The 23,860-nt window shown below is 37.0% G+C and overlaps 2 protein-coding genes across 2 annotated transcripts; one reads left to right on the plus strand and one right to left on the minus strand.

Annotated features, from left to right (window-relative positions):
* The first annotated feature begins 426 nt into the window (after nucleotides 1-426).
* On the plus strand, nucleotides 427-11,069 carry LOC139710133 (epoxide hydrolase 1-like). Its single transcript, XM_071622069.1, has 7 exons — nucleotides 427-879; nucleotides 1,955-2,123; nucleotides 2,851-2,965; nucleotides 4,553-4,682; nucleotides 5,745-5,950; nucleotides 7,332-7,563; nucleotides 9,023-11,069. Exons 1-7 carry the CDS (start codon nucleotides 551-553, stop codon nucleotides 9,222-9,224), a joined length of 1,383 nt encoding a protein of 460 aa, XP_071478170.1. The 5' UTR covers nucleotides 427-550; the 3' UTR covers nucleotides 9,225-11,069.
* A 3,988-nt stretch (nucleotides 11,070-15,057) lies between these two features.
* Nucleotides 15,058-23,294, minus strand: LOC139710144 (epoxide hydrolase 1-like). The gene is made up of 7 exons (XM_071622079.1): nucleotides 22,874-23,294; nucleotides 21,626-21,794; nucleotides 20,038-20,152; nucleotides 19,222-19,351; nucleotides 18,436-18,641; nucleotides 17,283-17,514; nucleotides 15,058-16,042 (listed from the first exon to the last, which is right to left on the minus strand). Exons 1-7 carry the CDS (start codon nucleotides 23,197-23,199, stop codon nucleotides 15,841-15,843), a joined length of 1,380 nt encoding a protein of 459 aa, XP_071478180.1. The 5' UTR covers nucleotides 23,200-23,294; the 3' UTR covers nucleotides 15,058-15,840.
* Between the last annotated feature and the right edge of the window lie 566 nt (nucleotides 23,295-23,860).

Genomic DNA, 23,860 nt, shown 5'->3' on the forward strand with positions numbered 1-23,860 from the left:
TAAAGGTCCCCCTCCCCCCCCCCCCCCCCCCCCCCCCCATGGAATTCCCGGATCAGCCCCTGACTATGAGAACCTAAGCGTATCAGGAAGGTGGGTTCTCTTTCCACCTCCTTAAAAGTTTTTTTTTTTCTGTTTTTTTTTTTTTTCTGTTAAAATGCGGGTCGAGGGAGCCGAGATGCACCTCTTTCCACAACACGAACTCAAAAACCTCAGCGGGTTTAGTTCGTGAAAATCGCACCACTTCGAATGATCATGCCACCCTGAAGATCGCGATATGACCCCTCCCAGGTACCCTGGGGTTCTGCGCATGCAGCTGCAGCAGGCTATGCTGGGGATCTGTTGCGCCGACTCATATCTGTACGTACGTACGCTCCTAATCCTCCACTCGCGCAAAGCGCAGTTCAGGTGCGGGCGCTCTAGCTAGCTACAGGTGTATCTATCTAACGTTAGTGTTCGCTGGTACATCTTTCGGCTACGTATCACTCAAATTTGACATTTTACGTTTTCAAATACATTGCAAGTAATTTAGGATCACCAACATTCTCAAAAGATGGGCTGGAAAACACCTATTGTCATTTTAATCCTGGCGGTCGTGTGCGGCTATTTGATTTCATTTGTGCTCTTTCCAAGCCTGCTCACTGAACCCCCCGATGTTGGCAGCGGGTGGTGGGGTCGTGGTCTGCCCGAAGTGGCGGGGAAGGAACAAGACACGTCCGTTCGTCCGTTTCGCATCAACGTGTCTGATGAAGTATTGGCAGATCTGAAGGAGCGACTGGAAAAAACACGATTTGTCGATCGGCTTGAGGACTCAGCCTTCCATTATGGCTTCAATTCAGACTTTATGAAGCAGGTGCAGAGATATTGGCTCGAGAAATACAGGTGAGAAGCATTGTGGTCGGTGGGCGTGGCCCATTCCCCAGAGTCCAGACGATCTGCTATAGCTAGGTGGGGAGCAAACCTTTTAACATTAATAACAATTCCTTTCACATGGTCCCATTCTCACTTCAAAGTCTGATCCATGGCCCCTGACAATGCTGTGCTGTTGATTACCTAATGACAATAAGAAGTCAGATATAAGATAAGAACATCCCCTCATGCTCAGGCTCAGGTAAATCTTTAAAATGAAAGAAAAAAAATGCACTTGCACACACACATGAAAGAGTGTGGATGAAACTTTGCTTGTTTTCTTTAAGGTGCTTCTCATCAAGCTTGAATTGTTTATGGGTCTGAGAACAAAAATATGAGGACTTGTTGATAATATGAATATATAATGTGAATGAAGAATCCTAACCCTACCATAGTAATATAAGTAATTTTGATAATTCATCTAACAAGTGAAATACAGAGATGCATGTTAAAATTATATAAACTTTTGCTTTATAATAATGATATTGAAAACAGATTGTTGATGCTATTGAATTAGGACCTACATATGGCAATTTTAATACAACTTCTCAGTGGTTCTAATGACATTTTGAAAATCAATTATCCAGCATCCCATCAAAACAAGCAAAGAACATGATGTGCATGCCATTATGATGTTGTCTGCCAGTTGATAGAGTATTTCAGTTGTGATACCATCTAAAGAAATGTAAAACAAAACAAGCAACCTAACAAATACTCCTCTCACATCCACTGAAAAGGTTCTGTGCCAGCACTAGCATTCTGTCTTGTTGCAGAATAAATGTCAGAAGTTCTGCCTGCGGAATGGTGCAGTGTCAACGACTCAATGATTTTCAAGTGTAACATACAATTACAATACATCTATTGATTTTAGTTGTATGTTTGTTTTTTAGATGTGCACACCTTATACTTAGTTCTTTTTATACTAGGGATTAATCATTTTGTGATATGTTGAAACAGATAAGAATCTTCATCAGGTTAAGAAAGTCTTTCATGTAAATTCACTAAACATTTTTGAATTTTTGATTCTTATTTTTGACTCTTCCCTTAGCTGGCGAGATGCTGAGAGAACGTTAAATCAGTATGACCAGTTCTTGACCAACATAGAGGGCATCGATGTACACTTCCTCCATGTGAAGCCTAAACTGAAGCCTGGACAGAAGGCTAAACCCCTCATCATTGTCCATGGCTGGCCTGGATCAGTCTACGAGTTCTACAAGGTAAAATCTTTGAAGGCTTCCGTGGCAGTTGAACATTGGTGGTAGAAGGCTTAACGGTGCACCGCATTTTCTTTCTTGGGTTTACATATGTGGCCCTGAAAAGGCCACATACATACCCACAAAGTATCCTACTTAACCGTCCACTTTCATTAGCTCACATTGTTGCCTTTGGGAGTAATATGAAGTATATGCATACAATATTGAAAAACCAGAAATTTTGGTGGGCATGAAACTTCCGCAAATTTTGCAAGGAGCCAAGATTCACAAAATGCACACAAAAGTGTTTCTCTGCGCCCAATATGCATTGAATGGCAGTGGCAATTTGCAAAAGTTTCCTATCGCGAAAAAGGCCGTTGGCTCCATTTCATAAAGGTTTCATGCCCCGAATGTATCTGTATAGTTTTACATTATCCGTGAAATGTGTTTGAATTGTGAGTAATGTATTGTTTTCTTGTGAATGGATTGCATTCAAGGCTGGATATCAGCATTTGTGATGTATGTTTTGATGATTTGTTAATTAACAATAATGTTCTTTATTTTCTGACATTTGATTTGACATACAGTACACATTTTGTGCAACCATCCCATTTTTGTCAAAGATATGACTTTTGCCTTCCAAATTTCTTTACCCTGCACATCAGTATTTTTCCCTTTTACTTTTTTCACTGCAGATGTTGACTGCCCTGAGTTATCATACCTACATCCCTACTTCCTTTTTGTTTTTCAGATTCTACCTATGCTGACGGACCCCCTGAGCCATGGTGGGACGGCTGATGACATCTTTGAGGTTATCTGCCCAAGCATCCCTGGATACGGTTTCTCTGAAGCCCCCCACAAACAAGGTGTGGTCTATTGCTCAGGGATACCAACTTCTGTCCAATCAGATTGAAGCTACAGCTGGCACCAAATCAGAAGCAGTGGAAGAGCCACTCAGCCTTATGACTGTGCCTATCAGATCCAGACAGCTTGAATGATGATAGTGAAGATGGTGGAAAAGTTATAAATAGTGATAGGATATTGTTTGTGATGATGATGATGATGATGATAATAATGATAATAAAAATAATAATAATGATAATAACAGCAACAATAGTGCTACTACTTCTACTACTACTACTAATGATAATAATTATAATAAAAATGATAACAATGGTTATGGTGATGATAATAAACTAAGATAATCAATAATTATAATGATGATTAATGATAATCTCATAATTCCATCCAAAGAACAATAAATTGAGATTTCATTGTAAACATCATTTTTCATGGAGGATATTTTCCAGCAGTTACTCTTTTTCACCTCTAATTTTTTCAGGCATATTTGGCCTTGACTGTTGTCTTTTTCTAAGGGTAAGGATGAAGGGTTTTACTTCTTCTTTTTTTCAGTCAGTGTATGTGTCTCTGTAAAGACTCCATTACTGTAAAACCAAACAATTTTGTGTGCATTTCAATTTTTTGAAAGCCAAGTTTCGCAAAATTAAAGGCAGGGGAATGTTCTAGCCTCCACTACATGCATTTAATGCCAGTGGCAGTTCAAGAAAATTTCATGCCACAAAAAAAAAGACCAGTGGCTCTAATTTGTGAAACTTTCATACCACATTTTTTTTCTTTCCAGTAACCCTTTCTGTGTCAGAGTCTTTGGAGAGTGTGTATAATGCACTTAGGTTTTCTGTGCTAGTCGGCACTTCAGTCATACAAAAGATGAAGATTGGACAATGGGGCGGTGAGTTGGCTCAGTCGGTAGCGCGTCTGCCTCACGATCACTCGGCCCGGGTTCGAACCCGAGTCTGGACTGAGCAATGTTGTGTGTAAACATACCGTCCCCTCTAGCGAGAGGCAAAACACTCTGTCCCTCGGATAGGACATAAAATGGAGGTCCCGTGTATGAGAGAGTCACAGCTCATGCACGTAAAAGATCCCGCTTCATTCATTCATCGCAAAGAGCAGGGTGTCTAACCCGGTGAAGTGGTCCCACCCCACATCCAACTGGACCCCATGGAAGACCAGCTTAGTGTAGCTGAATATGGGCTATCCAGCCATCTTCACAGATGGAAAATGAACAACAACAACAACAACAACAACAATTAGAATCCAGAAAATCTCGCTGTAATTTTCAAAATGTACTGTAAAATTAGATATATTTGTGACATGGTTTTTTTCTCAAATTGGAGCCGCCAGCCTTTTTCATGGCATGATATTTTTGTGCATTGCCAGTGGCATTCAATGCATATAATATAAATAAGAACTTTTGAGTGTATTTTAATTTTGCAAATCTTGGTTCTCGCAAAATGCACGAAATCAATGCACACAAAAAATTCTGGTTTCACAGCAGATAGTAAAACTTTAAATCATAAAGATTACCTAGAATAAACCCGACAGCGTCACAATGAAATTGATGGACACATTTTGTTTTATCCTTCTGACAGGTTTTACGGTGTCCCAGGCAGCACGGGTCTTCCACAAGCTCATGACGCGTCTCGGTTTTGAGAAGTACTACGTCCAAGGCGGAGACTGGGGAGCAGCGATTACATATAACATGGCCCTCATATTCCCTGGGTTGGTTTTCTTCAGCACAATTATCAATCTATCCTTTTTGATTGTGTTCAATTATACCTAACAGCAGAGGTACTTCAACTGGCCAGAAAACAACCATGAAAATTGACGTACTGTGCAAGTGAATATTTTTGTGCAAGTAATTCTATGCACTGGGCTAGTTAAGACAAATTTTGCATGGTTATAATTACCTGGAATTAAGACATTTCATATGGTTACGTATAACTAGCAAATGTATGCACATGCTTTTTTTTTTTTTTCGTGGTAGCGTCAGGTTGCAAGAAATGCATCAAAATATCAACGCCATGAAAATTTCCATTTTTACTTAAAGTACCCTTAAAAGAAAAATACCGGATATGTTCATATGTAAGCAGAAATTTATGTGCATTTTACACGATATAAACCTAGGACAAAAACTAATTTATCTTACATGTTGTATGACATATTAATTGTATAGATTTGATTTTGAGGTAGTTACATTGTATGGGTATAACTGCTACATGTTATGTGTAGATTTCTTCATGTTCGCTATACCTGTAGCATGCATAAATTTGCACAAGTAATATGGACCCCTTACCTTTTACCATAGTATGTACTGCCAAGGCCCTTAATTGTCGTGGCAGAGGTGAGCTCTATGAAATGCTCTCCCAATTTTTGTAGCTTTTCACAAAATTATAAAGATATGAATCGTATATTCATCTATTGAGCATGAAAAATCCCTCTTACAAAATAAGCAGTTTGATATTCCGTATATTAAGACTGATATTTTGATAATCCGAACAAGAATGTTTGTTTTGATTTGATAGATATGTAAGCTTGTAGCTGCTCAATTTAATGTGTGATAATATAATTGTACAATGAACTCCCATTATAGCCAAGCCCTCAGGACCAGCAGTTCTCTTTTGATATAACAAAGTATAACCGAACAAATAAGAGCGAATAATGTTGTGGCCTGAATTTTTACTTCTTTATAACCGGAATTTTGTTATAACTGTGTTCGTTATAACAGGAGTACACTGTACACTGAGTCCTCTGTCTGTAAATCTCTTGTTGTGTATTAAATAGAAATGTGAAAGGGATCCACACCAACATGGCAGTCACGATGAGCATGAAGAGTGTGGTCTATCCGTTTATCGCCGGCTACTTTCCGTCTCTTCTGATGCCCAATAAAGAGGAACAGGACCGCTTTTTGCCTGCCAGTCAAATGTGGTTGTTTCTACTACAGGAGACGGGATACATGCACATCCAGGCCACTAAACCAGACACTGTTGGTTGGTAGTAAAAAATAAAAAAGAAATAGAAAAAAAAAAAGAAGTAGGAAAACCTATAATAATTATGGTACTAACAATAACAATAAGGATAATAATAATGATAATGATGATGAAAGTAATGATTATAATAATAATTATAATAATAATAGTAATGATAATGATAATGATGATGATGGTAATAATAATAATAATAATGATAATGATAATGATTATAACAATTATAATGATGATAATGATAATACTACTAATGATAATAATGACAATGATATTAATAATGATAATAATAATGATAATTATAATAATAATAATAATAATAATAATGATAATTGTATTCAGTCCTTCCATGACATCATAATTTTGACCTCCAGAATTTCGCCGTCAGATCAGGTTCTTGCGGTCAGAAAAGGGTCTCAAAGCACCATCTGTCCATCGTTCCAGAGATATTTTCATGTTCTGAAACTTCATTATTCATATTTCCAGAAACTTGAGCTTTCGCAAATTGTATAATTCACTTAATTTATGAAAATTAAGCTTTTTTTCGCATGATGACTCCTTTAAAGGAGACTTCTGGATGATTTTCAAATTCTTAAATTTGAACAACTATAAATTAGTTGTACTGAGGACAAAGTGTCCGAATTTATGATAATTGGGGTGCAGAATAAGAATATTTTCAAAATTTATAACAAATTGCAATGAACAAGGATGATGACATGGCAGGTTCACCATAAGAATGTATGAGGCAGAACAAAAGAAGAAGGCATGCTTAGATTATACATAGGTGAACTCGCAAGCAAGCGGTATTGTAATGGAATTACACTGAGATTACATATCTGAAATATGTGAGGCTGCTATGTCATCATCCTTGTTCAGTGTAATTTGTTTAAAGTTTTTCAAAGTATTGTTTCTCTGCTCAAGAACTACAATAAATTCCACAAATCTATACATGGAGCTGTTGATTTATGTGCTTCATGATGTGAAATTATGAAAATCGTCTGGAATGCCCCTTTAAGCTTTGAGAATTTTATTGCTTTCCACATGTACTGATTCTGCCGTTTGTATTAGAGCTATCTTGAAAAGCAGGTTGAAATTTCTGTTGTAACATTCCAGCACTGTAAGTCCTCTTCATCAGTGTAAAGGTGTCAAGACAAGATCATTAAAAGTGTTTGTTGATTGTTCAAGTTTTTTTCTTTTCATAGCCCAAGGAATGATATGATAGGACCTTAAGAGCTAAGTGGTCTCTCAAACTACACTTGTAGAGTGATGAAAGTTTAGTTTTCTCTCAAACTCACTTGTAATGTTTTGATTGACTACAATATTTGATATATATGACAATATTTCTTCCACTCAATATTTCTGTCAATTTCACGGTTACTGCCCACAGGTCAAGGTGTTAATGATTCTCCCGTCGGTCTAGCTGCATACATCATGGAAAAATTCTCAACTTGGACGGACCCAGCGTGGCGAGACCTGCCGGACGGCGGACTGACCAAGGTCTGGACGCTGGATGAGCTCTTGACCAACGTGATGATCTACTGGGTCAATGGGAACATTGCATCCTCCATGCGCCTCTACAAAGAGGAAATCGGCGGCAACTCGAAGCAGTACGAACTCACGTGAGTACATTTGTGTTGCAAGGGTCAAAGTTAAACCATGGACATTGCCTGCAATGCCTACCGTGGCGCTTGGTTCACAGAAGTGGTCTTCTGTGCTTGCATTTTTTTCTTTTCAAATTCATTAGTTAAACTCATTGGCACAAATGAGTGATGAAGTTTCTGAGTGCACCTACTATTAAGTTGTCTAGTTTTGGCACTGAAAGTCCCCATGGACTTTCAAACCTTCCAACAATGTCTATTTTTTTACGCTCACACTGCAGTTTCTTTTTTTTCCCCTCCCTCTTTTTTTTTTTTTTTTGAGGGGGGCGGAGTCAAATTCCTTCCTCATTCCATGCATGTTTCAAATGTTTCCACCATCACATTTCCTTGTGTGAAGTGTGATATATCATCTTTCCTATCTCTTTTCTAAATGTGTGTAGCATTGATTGCACTTGTTTATATCATATAATAAGGTATATTGAGATTGTCCAATGTTGCATAAAGCCATAGCTTTATTTAAAAAATCTCTGTACAGTAAGAAACCCGACAACAAGATAAGCACATTTGTGAGAGAAAGTTGGCCTTTAAGCTGCATACCATAGAGACCTTACCTGGACAACATCAGGACAATGTCTGGAGAACAAAATTTTTCATCTTGGGCAATAAAACTGTAGGAAAGAGGGAGGGGTACCATCTTAACCCATTGAGGACGGTTTGATTTTGCTACAACACGCATTTCCCATAGACGCTTGCCCGAGTATACTCGGGACTTGTCCTCAACGGGTTAACAGACACACATACCAAAAACCTTTGAACTCTCGGTAGGTTTCCATAACAGTACACCAATCATGTGTGAAGGGGGTGTGTCCACTCTTGACAAACCCTGGATGGGATATTATACTGGCCAAGCCCAGTGTGTGTGTGTGTTCCTTATCCCGACCCCGTAGATCATTGGCTACGATCCAAACGCTTGAAAGGAGCAGTGTCAAGTATGTCATTTAGTCTGGACTATTGGGAATGCGTGTTCTGCGTATCAGTACAATGTTAACAGAAGGATTGTCAGGACATTGTCACGGTAGCATCAGGGTAATGTTGGGGTAAGTACCCTGGCTGGTTTGTGTAGAATTTGTCAAAAGTTACCGTGACAATGTCTGAGAAACTTTTTGCATGGAAAGCCTTAACAGGTAGGGTATATAAGATTTGTCGCAGTAACAGTGGTTTAAAAGGCTCTGTTCAAATGAGGCTTTGGAGAGAGTCAAAAATGAAGTTCATAAATTCAATAACATAAAAAAGTAAAAGAAGAGGAATATCTCTTGATTTTCCAAACTGTCCATTTTTCATATGTGTTTGTTTGTGTAGTTGGGTGTGAGTGTTTTGTGTATTTAGGTGTATGTAGTTGTGTGCATATGTATGTAATATGCTTTATAGACCGACACTTAACGCTGCCCATCCATTGTCTTCCTCTGGTGTTTATCTATAGGCATGCCAACATGGTTCCCTTTGGCCATGCTGTTTTCCCCCACGACCTCGGCATGGCTCCTGAGTGGTCCTTACGGGAGTACAACCCCAACCTCATCAGCTACACCTTGATGCCGCGGGGAGGCCACTTCGCTGCCTTCGAGGAGCCGCGGATGCTCGCTGACGATGTCCGACAGTTTGTGCGAAAGGTTGAGGCACTCTGAAAGAATTAAGACAGCCCATTCCCAAAGTAGTGGGGAATTGGAGTAGTTGATTATGAGATGTTTGATCGCAAGAAACTTTCTGAGACCTGTAGGGTTTGACGTGTGGGGATCAGCACATTCCCAAAGTAGTGGGGAACTGAAGTAATTATCATGAGATGTTTGATCGCCAGAAACTTTCTGGGACCTGTAGGTTTAATGTGTGTGGGATCAGGTGTAGTTTGCTAATTTTTTCTCCCTTTTTTTCTTTTAATATTTAGAAAAGAACGACTATTCACAGACAGATATAGCTCTAATCTTTGACTTACCCATTGAGGAGGAGTCCCGAGTATACTAGGGCAGGTGTCTAAGGGAAATGCGTGTTGTAGCAAAATCAAACCATCCTCAACGAGTTAAAAAGGTCTTCCTAAACTAGTTGTCTTTTCAAAGACATTGCTGTTCATGTTGCCAGTCTTATTTTCAGATGGTAGAATATCTCATTCATAATTGTGTCCATCACACATAATTATACTTTTATCATCATGTTTACAGTACTATTAGATAAACTGTTGAGCTTCTCTATACTGACCGTAAACAGGAAATTACATTCCAGACAACACCTGTGATTCAAATTATTGACCTGCCAAATCAAATGGCCAGCTCTCAATCCGTGCAAGAGATAGGCTGAGATATCCAAAAACAAAGTAAAACAAAGTGATCCTAATAAAAGGTGGATACCATCTTTTATTGGGAATGCTTTGTTTTGGAGATCTCAGCAATTTCAAAACCAATTTTCATCAAATAAACTTTGAATGCCTTTAGAGAAGTATGGTCTTTAACATTTCACAGCGTGGTTTGTAGGTATCTCACAAAAAGTTAAAAGGTGAATCCTCACCTCAACCTATAAGATACCATCCCTTTAATCTCCATCCGGAAATGAAAATGCTATCAAATCACATCATTGCCATTACTAGTATTCTCATCACTTATCATCATCATCATCATCATTATCATCATCATCATCATCGTCGTCGTCGTCATCATTATCATTGTCATCATTTCAATCACCTAATGGTAATAGTGTCAGCAGTGGCATCACTGGAATGAAATCCATTTTGTAAAGTGTGATTTTGTCTTAAATTGTTGAATCTGCCGAATATATATTTTTGGTGGAAAATTGAGTAAATAGATTATATCCATTTCTGGTTGATTTCCTTTTGTTTACATTTGAATATATTTTTGAATACATTCTCATGTATATGTAGGTTTGTGATTTGAATCATAAAGTGCAATCTGTAATTGATTTAAACTGCCAGTTCTGCCGTAGTGTTATACATTTAGGTGTAGTATGATAGAGGTTTTAGCAAATATTCACAATTGCAGAAATGCTTTAAAAGTTGCTCTTCTCTCTCTCTCTCTCTCTCTCTCTCTCTCTCTCAGCAAAATTCAAATACATGTACATTGTATTTTCAATCTTTTTGTTTGACTTGTTGTCTCATACGTGATTGTGTATGATTTGAATATCTTAGAGTATTTTCAGTCTTTAAAGTCTACAGTACGTAACAATCCAAGAAGAAAAGAATACAGTATTTGTGATTGACAATACAACCTTTCAAGCTTCAATGTGTGATAAAATTTGATCTAATTGCATTTACTAAAACAGCTGGCAGTTTTCACAGCTTGTTATGTTGACATCAGTGGTACTAAATTTAGATGTACAGTCTTCTTTATTGCAAGATTTATATATATTCATCACAATTCTTTTTTTTTTTTTATTGATAAACGAGGTAAAATGTATGTAATACAGAACCATGACATATTGATTGATCAAAAGCTTTGCGGTATGACTTATCATTGCTTTCAATTCAATTCAATTAAATTTTGATCAATAGAAACAAATTGTGTCTTCCAAATAATGAGACTTTGCATCTCAGTGGAGGAAACATTGTTTTGCCCCGATGTTGTCAAAGTTTTAAAAGGTTTGTTCCGTAAGTTCTGAACATGCAGTCAGAGTTTGATTTGGTTTGAAGAGCAGTCTAAAAGGAAAGTTCTTGTACACATTTCATCACTGTGTCATGTTTATACAAGGAAAATTAATGCTTTGTAAGTCAAAGAGAATAAGTTGTGGCTTATGCAATATTTGACTCGTGTGATGTAACAAACACACACTTTCCATTTCAAAGTCCAAAAATTTCTTTCACCTTATTCAGAATTGTGGCCTTTGACATTTTGGAGAATTGACTGATACATGTAAACATGCCACTGAATAATGGAATTGACACCTTTGCTTTATAATTATCAAGGAGAGATAATGCATTTTCTTTTGTGTGAATATTCTTCCATTACATCAAATTTGCTTTATAGGTGAAATACAGGAAATATATTTCAATGTTTTGGTACAGTCTAACCTGTCTATAATGGTTGCCAAAGGGAGACGAAAAACTGGTCATTACAGACAGGTGGCTGCTGTAGACAGGTTTATTAATCATTAACAATCTTTTTCTCTCAGAGGAAATTGTTTTTAGTGATCATATATGGCAGGTGGCTGCTGTAGACAGGTGGTCGCTAAGACAGGTTTGACTTCTTCTTCTCCCGGTAAAGTTCTGCCCTCAAATGGTCGAGGGTGAACACACTGTATCAGTATAGTGAGAAATGTTGTGGAAATGTACTTATTTGTAGATGTTTGATTAAAGAATCCCATATTAAGTTTAGTTAGTTGCATCTCTTGCTGTAAGTCTGTTTGTTACCCTTTCCATGCCAGGGACTTTGGACAGTGTATACAATACTTAAGATTTTTTGTGCCAATCATTACTCACAGGACACAAAGGGTTAAGGGGCCAATTTACAATGTACAATTTTCCTGTTGAGAATCATGTAACCGTGTAATTTGTCTCACAGTACAGAGAAATTTGTTTAAGTGCCTGATTATTGGAATTGATGTTCTTCTTACCAAATAAATGTTAATTTTTCAATAAGTTTTACACCTCTCATTGTGTGTGTGCTTGTGAATAGAAATAACTTGATAGCGAGATACGTAAGAAAGGATTTCAAGATTGGTAATTGTAACACATTAAAAATCTCTTTTGGAATGCATTTAAAGACCAAATTTAGAAATGAAATCTTCGGACAATATTGTGTGCTGAGTAAATACATGCATACACGAGGGCAAGATGAAATTGCTGTGTCATTATTTGTGCTCAAGGTACAGCGAAAAGCAAACAGAGCCTTCAACCAAATACACAAAATCTATTCTTAAATATCTTTGACATAATCTTTTTGTGAAAGAACTGGAGTCCTGCAGCCATATTTGGAAATGCCACTGAGCTTTATTCATTTCGTGTGTTTTTCCAGCGCTCTAAAGATGCATGATATGCAATGATAGCCATGCTTGCCTCATACAGTTGTACTAACAATCTTGGACCAAAAATACAGATTGTAAAAGTGAGCTCAAAGCATTGTGGAGATTTGTGGGGAGGCTGTTCAAAGCAGAAAGTAATCATGTTAGATGCAGTGACTGCCGATGCACATCCTGGGTCCCATTTCATGAAACTTAATTGTTATCAGTAAAGGGGGGGGGGGGGGGGGGGGGGGGAGTGGGGCGAGCGGATTAACAACTTTGATTTGTAGTTGTTGTTTTTTCCAATCACCAAGGTCTTGATCACCATGTGAACCAAATCAAGATCAAGACCTTTCATTCATAATAATATTGCACCTTGCTCAAGGAACTTTTTTTTTCTTTTGGATTCATGTAAATGTACTCCTGGTCATAATCTGTCATAGTAAATTGTTGGCTGTAAGCTTATATATCGTTTTGCTGATGAGCAGTTGTTTCCTGTGAACCACACTGCAATTACCAATGACTCATTAAATGCCATCATTACTGTAAATGATGGCCTATGCCTTGAGCAAGGATTGGAATAATGAAATGCAAGATAACGAAATAAGAAAATGATAACCTAATCACAAATTATTTTGACCTGCACATATTACCATAAGCGTTTAGGAAAAAAGAAAAAAGATTGTAGAATCTAGGTGTAGAGGTCACAATCAGACTCGTACGTGCAGACAATGTGGGACAAGTTCATATCTCACCAACAGCAAACAAAAGAAAGGTTGCACAACCTTTTTGTGTGTATTTCTCAGTGCATTTCATATGAAACGATTGCACGTTCATTCAGTCGCAGTCACATCGCAAGCAGACAATGGAACACAAACAGGAGGCTAGTCCTCCATTCGACCTTTGACCACGTTATTCACACAAAGCTAGCGCACAAATTTATTCTTTGGTCCTTTATAGGAAAACGACAAGCTGTTTACACTGTCAGCAAGAAGTGGGTAGACACGTGTAAAATTTGTTCGTCTTTCAAAGGAGACACACAGCCAAAGAAAAGGAATGCAAATAGCCAAACGTTTGTTGTTCTTTTATCAAGAGTAAATGATCATCTTTTATTTCATTGGTATCTCACTGGGTCAGATTTCATACACCACGTACACCCTGTACACCATCACATTTCAAAGTTAAAGAACTGTAATGGTTTGCATTGCATAGTCATAGAACTGACTCATATTGATCATTCTAAATTGTCGAATACAGACATTATTTTTTTCAAAGAGGTTTCCAGTTTAACAAGACATATCCACGCTGCAGAGTCAGAAATCTTGATCATATATAAAACCTAAAGTTTACCCCTTGTCATCTGCAGTGACATATAGTTATTACGATAAGCTCATAGCAACATCCAGTCAATGATGATAATTATGTCATTCTGACATTTTATTCGTACATAGACCTATCTTGATAGTGCCAACAAAATATTCAAGCCTGCTGTATAATTGGGTGTTGGTATTTTTTCATATATTTGGACATGATACCTTATACAGCTCAGTCAAAAAAGTTTAAAAGTGCGTGCCCCCTCTTTATTTTTTTTGTTGTTTTTTTAAATGGGGATGGGGGGGGGGGGGGGCTCGTGCATACGCCTCCTTTGACTTTGTAAAGGCTTCTCCCCTTAACGGAATTCCTGGATCCGCCCCCGTAGCGTCTTCTTCAAGTAGGGTTCATGTGTTTCTGCATACACTGCATGCATATTGCGTGCATAAAGGTGGTAGATTTTTATGTATCAATGAATGTAAAATAGTATGCAGTAAAGGCGTTGTACATGATGTATGTTTGTGTGTCTGTGTGTGTGTGCGTTTAGTGTGCAAAAGTGTGGGTAGGTGCATGCGTTCATGGATGTGTGTCAAAACAACGTGCTGTACTTGCTAACTATGAATACATCTCCAAGAAGTTATACTGTTCATTCCTCTAAAAGCAAAAAAAAAAAAATGCATTTATATTTCAAAATCACGCAAGAATATCACATTCAGGGTAAAATAACAACAACATTTCAGTTTGCCGACAAGAGTATAAATCAATTTCAGGTAGTACGCGAGAAAACTACAGTGGCAGTAAAATTTAGTCTCTAACCTCTCTCACTTTCTGAGACACTAAAATCATATCAAAAGGAGGCATTTATGATAGCATAAGTCAATAATGATAATAATAATGATAGTAATAATAATAATAATAATAATAATTATTATTATTATTATTATCGTTATTATTACTATCATTAATATCAATTATTATTATCAATATTATTATTGTTGTTATCATTATTATTACTATTATCATTCTTATTATTAATATTATTATTATCATATTGTTATTAATGATAATATCATTATTATCATTATTGTTATTATTATTATCATTATTATTACTATTATCATTATTATCATTATTAATATTATTATTATCATATCATCATTGTTATTAATGATAATATCATTATTATCATATTAAGGTGTTAAGCCTACATCAAAGCGTATAATGAGCTTCTCTATGCGCTGCAAAATTAAGATACAAAATTTAAAAAACAAATGACAAACAAGTATAACAATCAACATAATAATAGATACAATATTCAACAAAGGGACATTAAATCTTTATCTTAATCCAGGAAGACGGAACAGGTGGGTTTTACGAATGGATTTGTAATTTGCAAAATGGGGTGCACGTCGAATGTTTTGTGGGACGTTATTCCGATCATAGGTCCAAATGGTGGAAGTAGTCATCAGAGAGAGGATAGGTTTCCACATCAGTCTATAGATACCCGTTCTTGCGCAAAGGGGATGTGGTTATAGTCCTATGCAAGTGATTGGCGAGCGGTACGTGTATCATTCTGTTTAGACTATTGGTCATGCGTGTTGAAAAGGAATGTCACCGCGAGAGCGTCTTAGAACTGTTGTCGGGGTAATATCGGGGTAGTGTCGGGTATAACGTCAGGATAATGTCCGGGTATTAAAATACCGTAGCTGGCTAGGGTAAAAATTGGGGGAAAGAATTAACGCGACAACGTCCGGCAAACTGTTTACGGGGATCATTGAAAAAAAAAAAAAGATTGCCCGGACGCTGTCGAGGTAACTCTTGTTTGAAAGGCTATAATAAACAAGGGGCTTTAGACAAAAAACAAAAAATCACGTGTAAAGCGTTGCATTATCTCAAGCCAGATATTCATGTGTACAAATGAAATTGGTCAGAAATTGGTAAGGACTATAATAGACGGATTGCTACTCATAATCATCCATTCCTTAATCAAAGTTAGAGGGCTTCCACCTTCCGGACGAATTCCCGGACATCCTTCGCAAGCAGGTCGGGCACCTGGAAGGCGGGAAAGTGGCCCCCTTTGGGTAGGTAGGTGAAGTGAATGAGTCCTCGGTGGAATGGCTTCATCAGCCATGCAGCCGACCCAAAGAAATCCTGTGGAGTGACAGTTTGCCCGTAAGGGACACGAGTAGAATGCCTGCGACGGGGAGACAAATTAAGCGATAAGAGGGTGGGGGTCAATCTCTGCTCGTACCTGAGAATCTCATGGTGTCAAGACTTTATACACTGTAAAAACATCGGTGTTAGATTTAACACCATGGGTGTTAAATTCAACACCGATCAAGTGTTAATAGAGGACCACACCCAGAGGTGTAGAAAATGCACTGTGGTGGTGTTGAAAAGTGTTCACCTGGCACTTCGTGGTGTTAATTTGACACTGTACCTGGTGGTATTTTGACACTGTACTGGTGTTAATTCAAAAATGACACCACATGGTGTTGATTTGATATTTGTTGGTGTTAATATCAATGGTTTAACACCCGTCCAGCTTCAATAAGAGACCACACCAGCTGGTGTTACTGTGGTGTAAATTTATATTCACATTTTTCAAAAATCTAGTATTTTAATGTAAAATTCTTGATCGTCTTGTTTAAATTAAAAATCAACAAGAAGTGCAGTTACTAAGAAACTCTTCAAAAAACAGTTTTATATTGGAAATGACACAAGGAGGTGTTAATTTAACACCATAAATGAGCACCGAAAACTTAACACCAGCTCGGTGTTCACTATTGAACACCGGACTTTTTGCAGTGTATCTTATTTGTCAGACTATATATTCACATGGTATTACGAGGACTACACATATCTGCTTTTATCAGTCTCCTATCCAACAACAAGCCTTCTTTCAAAAAGTAGAACACTCTTTTCCATCGGTGGGATTTTTCTTCTTTTTTGTTGCCATGACAATTAGTGTGCACTGTTTCCTTCTTTTTTGTTTTTGCTGTAATATCATTCGTGCACACATTACATTGTATTCAATTGTCCTCATCAGTTGAATGAAAGTCAAATCGACACATGTGCCGCTTTGAATCATTTTTTTTTTGGGGGGGGGGGTGTTGTTTATGGAAATACACTATTGAATTGAATTGAATGGAATAGAATTGAACCCAAAAATTGGAAAAGTTTAGATGTGAAAATTATGATTTTGGTTAGGTCCTTAATGTACGCAGCAAAGTCAAAACACAGTATTAAAGTATGCGGAAACAAAATATGAATGTATAAAAAGAAACGAGGATACATATGCTTGCAAATCAAATATTGATACTAAAAAGGGCCTAATGCAGACAAATATGCGTAGGGCAAAATTTTATCAAAGAGATTTATCATAATCCATTACAACAAAAAGACATGTCTGTAAAAAAAAAATGCAGACTTACGTATTTATGTAGTTAGTGTTGAATTGTGATATGTCTTCTTTGAACATTCGCAGCGTATACCCAATACTGTTGTTGACCCAATAGATCATCACATTGGTCAAGAGTTCGTCCAGCGTCCAGTCCTTGGTCAGTCCGCCATCAGGCAGGTCGCGCCAATTTCTGTTGGTCCAGCCGGAGAATTTTTCCAGGAGGTGCGACGCCATACCCAGCGGAGAATCTTGGAGAGCCGCAGCTGCAGGGATGAAGAAAGTCCGTCACAGGATCAAGAATGAAATTCACAATGATGATAACGGTAGATGATAGGAATATCATATGTCACTTACAATCACAATAACTTACAACAGTCAGTTTGTTTGTTTGTTTGTTTGTTGGTTGGTTTGTGTTTTTGTGTTTTTGTTTAATTTTCCATCTAAGATGATGGCTGGAGAGCCGACATCTGCGCTATGATGATGATATGATGTATGTTATTTTGTAAGCACTGTGAATCAACTTGTAGTTTGTACGAGGGTTTTAAAATGTAATTTCTGTGTTCTACTCGTGTCTATTCTATTCTATATATTCTCTTCTATTCTATACAATAACCATCTTATTCTATTCTATTTTATTCTATTCTATTCTTTTCTATTCAATTCCATTTCGCTCCACTCTATTCCATTCCATTCTATTCTATTCTATTCCATTCTATTCCACTTTTTTCCATTCCATTCCGTTCCGTTTCATTTCATTCCATCCCATACTATTCTATTCTATGCATTGCATTCCATTCTATTCTATTCCATTCCATTCCATTCTATTCTATTCCATTCCATTCTATTCTATTCCATTCCATTCTTATCTATTCTATTCTATTCCATTCCATTCCATTCAATTCAATTCTATTCCATTCCATTCCATTCTATTCTATTCCATTCCATTCCATTCTATTCTATTCCATTCTATTCCATGCCGTTCCGTTTCATTCCATTCTATTCTATCTATTCCATTCCATTCCATTCCATTCTATTCCATTCCATTCAACTCAATTCTATTCCATTCCATTCTATTCCATTCTATTTAATATTGTGCTATATATGTGTGATCTCCTACAAAGAACTCTGGCAAGACAAAAGTTTCTTATTGGGTGAGGATGGCTTAAAAGTGGACGTGGCCTCACCGCTGGAGTCTGGTTTTGTTGCATGCTGGTAGAGGAAGCCCGCCTCCTCGAGGAAGAAGAGAAGACGTTCTCCGGGAGGAAGGAGCGACTTCTGCTCCCTCTCATCGGGGAGGAAGAAAGACGGCCAGAGATTGGCTACAAATGGGTAGACCAACGCCATCCCACTCACCTGGAGGACATCGTTGCTATGGAGACCTTTGACATGGCTGCAAATAGGACACAGAGGGCGTGAATCTTGCGGTGATGGTGCTTAGAATAATCTCGCTCAGTGATATATATATTTTTTTTGCTATCTGAAGTATTATGAAGATATAAAGATGAGTGAAGCATGAATATAGTTTTTAATCTTAGACTCTAACATCAACTGCAAATTTGAATAGGATATACGAGTATGTTATAGGCCTATTACATGATATATGATGTATATGTATGTATATTTATATATATATATATATATATATATATATATATATATAGAAATATATATCGCTCATATGAAGATTTTCCAATAGTTGGTTTTATATATCAATTACATGCAAAATCCACATTATGCTCTAGACAATATCTTATGCGTAATATTGAACAGCTTAATTGACCTCTGACTTTTTTTTTTATTATATATCTGAACCTCCGTTATGGTATATACTATTTTTATTCGGTCGAACCATGATCAAAAAGCAACTTCAGTGATGGACAATCAAGAAAATGCCAACCCTGTGTCTCTGGAATATGTGACTGAGAGTACAAAAACAACAAACAAAAGCAAAACTGTAAGGAATCAGTTACCTTGGAAACATAACTGCCATATTAATAGCAACAACTGCTCCCCAGTCGCCTCCTTGGAGGTAATATTCCTTGAACCCAAGACGCATCATCAACTTGTCAAACATGCGAGCTGCATCTACAGATGTAAATCCTGTCGAAAGAAAAATCAGTGATGTAATCGCATCATAAATTACAGTCTCTCAAAATGTCAAAGATATTTGATTTTTGAAGTTGTCAAATGCGTTACAGTGATATTTCACGCATCGACGTTAACAACAGTATATAGCGCATTGAAAACGTTGTCCAGCTTTAGGCCTATATGTTTCTCACTTCATTAACATATCCTTATCTCAAGAGTAAAAACAGTCGTATTAAGACACCGCAGGACAACAGTCGGGTATAACTGTTTTTACTCTTGATATCTATTTATTACACACCGATGCAGAACTTTCATAATTTGATAATATGTATGTGTATATATATATATATATATATATATATATATATATATATACATGTATATGTATATATACGATTGTATGCCTCTGGGGTAAATACACATGTAATATGACCTTTCCAGATAAGACAACAAGGCTTATAAAACATTATGTAAAAACTGTTGGTACATTAGGTTTTCTATTAGAGAGAGAGAGAGAGAGAGATATCAAAAGTTGGTTTTGATGATTGAATATACACAGTTGCTGTGTGCAAAGAAGGTTCATAAGACCCGCAGAGATATATCACGACATTCATAAATATTTCACACATGTTTGAATATGATATACAAACATAATACACATAACTGTTGCAAAACAAGTGAAACGAACAAACACATACCCTTCTTATGCGGAGGTTCTGAGAATCCAAATCCAGGAATACTAGGACATATGACTTCAAATATGTCATCAGCTGAACCTCCGTGGTTGAGTGGGTCTGACATCATTGGAATCATCTATATATGATTGTACCAATGAATAGATTATGATAGATACGTAAGAATATTTAAAGACGCGTGTTAACATAATAATCAAATGTTTCTATATCAGGTACATATTGGAATACCACATTTATAGAGATAGTAGATACACAAAAACATAAACACAAAGTGCATGCGTATTATGTTTATATACAATTATGTATTATCTTATACATGTACATAAATATATATATATATATATACATATATATATATACATATATATACATAAATACATATATATACATATATATATATATATATATATATATATATATATATAATGTTATACAGGCCTATATATACATATGTATGTGTGTGTGTGTCCAAAGTATATTTGTATGTATATTGCAAGTATACAGATATGAACGTGCATACAATAAAAATAATTCCTATTTAACTCTGTGTTGTTGGGTTTCTTCCCCCCCCCCCCCCCACCTCTCTCTCTCTCTCTCTCTCTCTCTCTCTTACTCTTTGTCCAATCCAGACAAACTGCATTTGTTTGCCCCGAGGCCTCGGACTCATTGAACTCAACTTTGCCAATTATCTGGGTCTTTGAGTGTTTTCAGAAAGACAAAAAGGTAACCTTGACTTTATCAATACAAAGTTTGAAGGTCTCATACCAGTAATCTATACTCCCTCCCCCCCCCCCACCACCACCACCCTTAAAGGGGATGGCTCGTAACTGATCAGTGGGAATTATGCTGGGGGTGATTGTTCCAAGCCTTGTGGAATTCATTTCAGAGTACATTATATACTTATTGTTGTGTGAAAATTATTTGCTTCAGAATGGTTTCATATTCAAGTAATGTGCAGTTTAATGTTTCCAGGTTAGCATGCCTGTACAGTGACGGGGCATTAAACTGCACATTACTTGAATATGAAACCATTCTGAAGCGAATAATTTTCACACAACAATATTTACTGTATAGGCCTACTGTGCTCTTAAATGAATCCCACAATGATTGGAACAATCATCCCCTAGCATTCTCACTGATTCCCATTGATCAGTATACTAGCCATCCCCTTTAAGAAAAAGAAAAAGAAAAAGAAATTTTATGGGGATACAAACTATGGGTTTTGCCAAAGGTGCTGTAAAAAACTGGGGACGGATCATAGAGATGTTGTGGTTGATGAAAATATCTTGAAAAAATCATTCCCCCCCCCCCTCCCCGACACACACACACACACACACACACACACCACGGAATATATAGATCTTGGTAAATACTTTCCTTCAAATATCATAGGATTATGTTTAGAATTAAAATAAGTGCATTAGACAAAATGTATTCAATTCCATTTAACTCAATCCAATTCTATTATTTGTCTTTCCATCAATGAAAAGAAATGCCTACATTATACATGGTGATACAGTTAAAAAGGTATAAACAAACTTCGATTAGTTAAAGAAAAATAAAGATATAAAAGAAAAGGAGATAAAGTTACCTTGTTAAATTCGTAGAAGGAACCCGGCCATCCGTGGATCATCATCATAGGCTTAGCCTTCTGTCCAGGCGCTAGTTTGGGCTTAGAGTGGATGAAATGTACATCAATGCCTTCGATGTTTGTCAGGAAGTGGTCAAACTTATTTAGTTTTTTCTCGGCATCTCCCCAGCTGAGAAAGAAAGAGCAAACAAACACAAATCATAAAAAGTGAAGCATATGAAATATGAAAGAGCCCAACTTTCCTCACATATTCATTTTCAAATTGCATGCACACACCTACATCACCTCCCTGCACACACACACACACACACACACACACACAAATACAACAGGGTCTATAATCACACATAACATTATAAAAGGTATATGTTTTATATGTATTATAACAATCATAATTATCAAATATAGACATGATAGACAAATACATGGAATGCATTTATTTTGTTCATTAGTATCACAGCTATTACCTATCAGATCACTAAAAGTATGAAATATAGTAGCACAAAAGTAGTAGTAGTAGTAGTAGTCGTCGTCGTCGTAATTATTTAGTACTTCTGCTTCCGTTTCTCATGCTACTTATCAAAATCACATTTAATATTATAGATGAGATACAATACTTACACCTGTTTTGCTAACTCGATAATTAAATGCGCCAGGACACATTCTTTTTGGAATTAGCTGTAGGTTTATTTTCCATTGTTTGAAGGTTAGACAATTAAAGGGGAAGGCTAGTAACTGATCAGTGAGAATCAGTGGAAATGCTGGGAGATGATTGTTCCAACCCTTATGGGATTCATTCTAGAGTTCATTGTATATCTATTGTTGTGTGAAGATGATTTGCTTCAGAACGGTCTCATATTCAAGTAATGTGCAGATTAATGCTCCGTCACTGACCAGGGACGCTAACCTGGAAGCATTAAACTGCACATTACTTGAATATGAGACCATTCTGAAGCAAATCATTTTCACACAACAATAGATATACAATGAACTATTGAATGAATCCCATAAGGATTGGAACAATCATCTCCCAGCATTTCCACTGATTCTCACTGATCAGTTACTAGCCTTCCCCTTTAAAATTAACGAAATGAGAATGAATTACTATCGACATAAAGATATATAAGGTGAGATATAAGGAGTGACTTTCAGTGAAGAATACAAAATACTGATACAAGAATAAAAATACCAAATTAAGTGTGCGAAGCTATATTCTTTGCTGAGGTATGTTTGTGTGTGCATAATTACCTGTACTTTTTGAGCCAATGCTGCCGCACTTGTTTCATGTAAGCCGGGTTAGAACCATAGCGAAACGTCGTTTCATATTTGGCGTCAATAAATCTTGTATTCTCCAATCGCCTATTCAGATCTGAGAGAATTTCATCAGACACGTTCAGGCGGAACGGACGCACGGACGTGTCCTGCTTGCTCCCGGAGACTTCGGGGCCAGGACCCCACCACCCGTTCCCAGCATCGGGGGTTTCGCTGATCAAATTCGGGATCAACATACGAGAGATTCCGTACCACATAAGGATGGCGAACAGGAGGATGACTGCTGGCGTTTTCCAACCCATTTTGAACTAGAAATGGACAAGTTCACCGCGAAAACAAAACAGAAGACTTATAAGCTAACGTGACAACTAACTGTGTAGTTTTGTTATGCTATTGATAAGCTACTGCGCCTGATTCACGTAGCAACAGCAGCAGCACGACTCTCTTGAATTATATATTGTAATCAGGTGGAAGGTAGGCGGGGCTTATTCTGCAACATGTGCCTTTTCTACTAACAATGTATACGAGGTGGGGCTAAAAGACTGCGTTGACTGGTTTACGCTATGATGAAAGAGTGACCGCAATATTGACCAGACGGAGTGACTCAGAAAAATAAGAACCATCTATTGGTTTATCAGCAGTGACCTTTTAGAAATTCCATTGACCAATGAGAAATATTTTGTGACCATGATGTCATATCATTCTAGTACTGCGTCTAAATGTAATACTCTTAATAGCAGCGTCTTGAAAAAAGAACAGATTTATAAAGAATGAATGGACGAACGAATGGAAACAAAGTCAGATAAATGAGCATGAATGAAAGATAAATGACCTGATGAATTAATGAATGAAAACAAAACAGTGAATACTCAAATGGATTAGTATAAATAAGCAAATAAATGAATAGATCAATCTATCAATACAATGCATGAGAAAGAGAAAGAAAAATATTCAACAGTAATT

This window comes from Diadema antillarum, unplaced genomic scaffold (genome assembly GCF_040938485.1).
Source record: "Diadema antillarum isolate AM-2024a unplaced genomic scaffold, OU_Dant_1.0 scf00000038, whole genome shotgun sequence".
NCBI classification, from domain to species: domain Eukaryota; kingdom Metazoa; phylum Echinodermata; class Echinoidea; order Diadematoida; family Diadematidae; genus Diadema; species Diadema antillarum.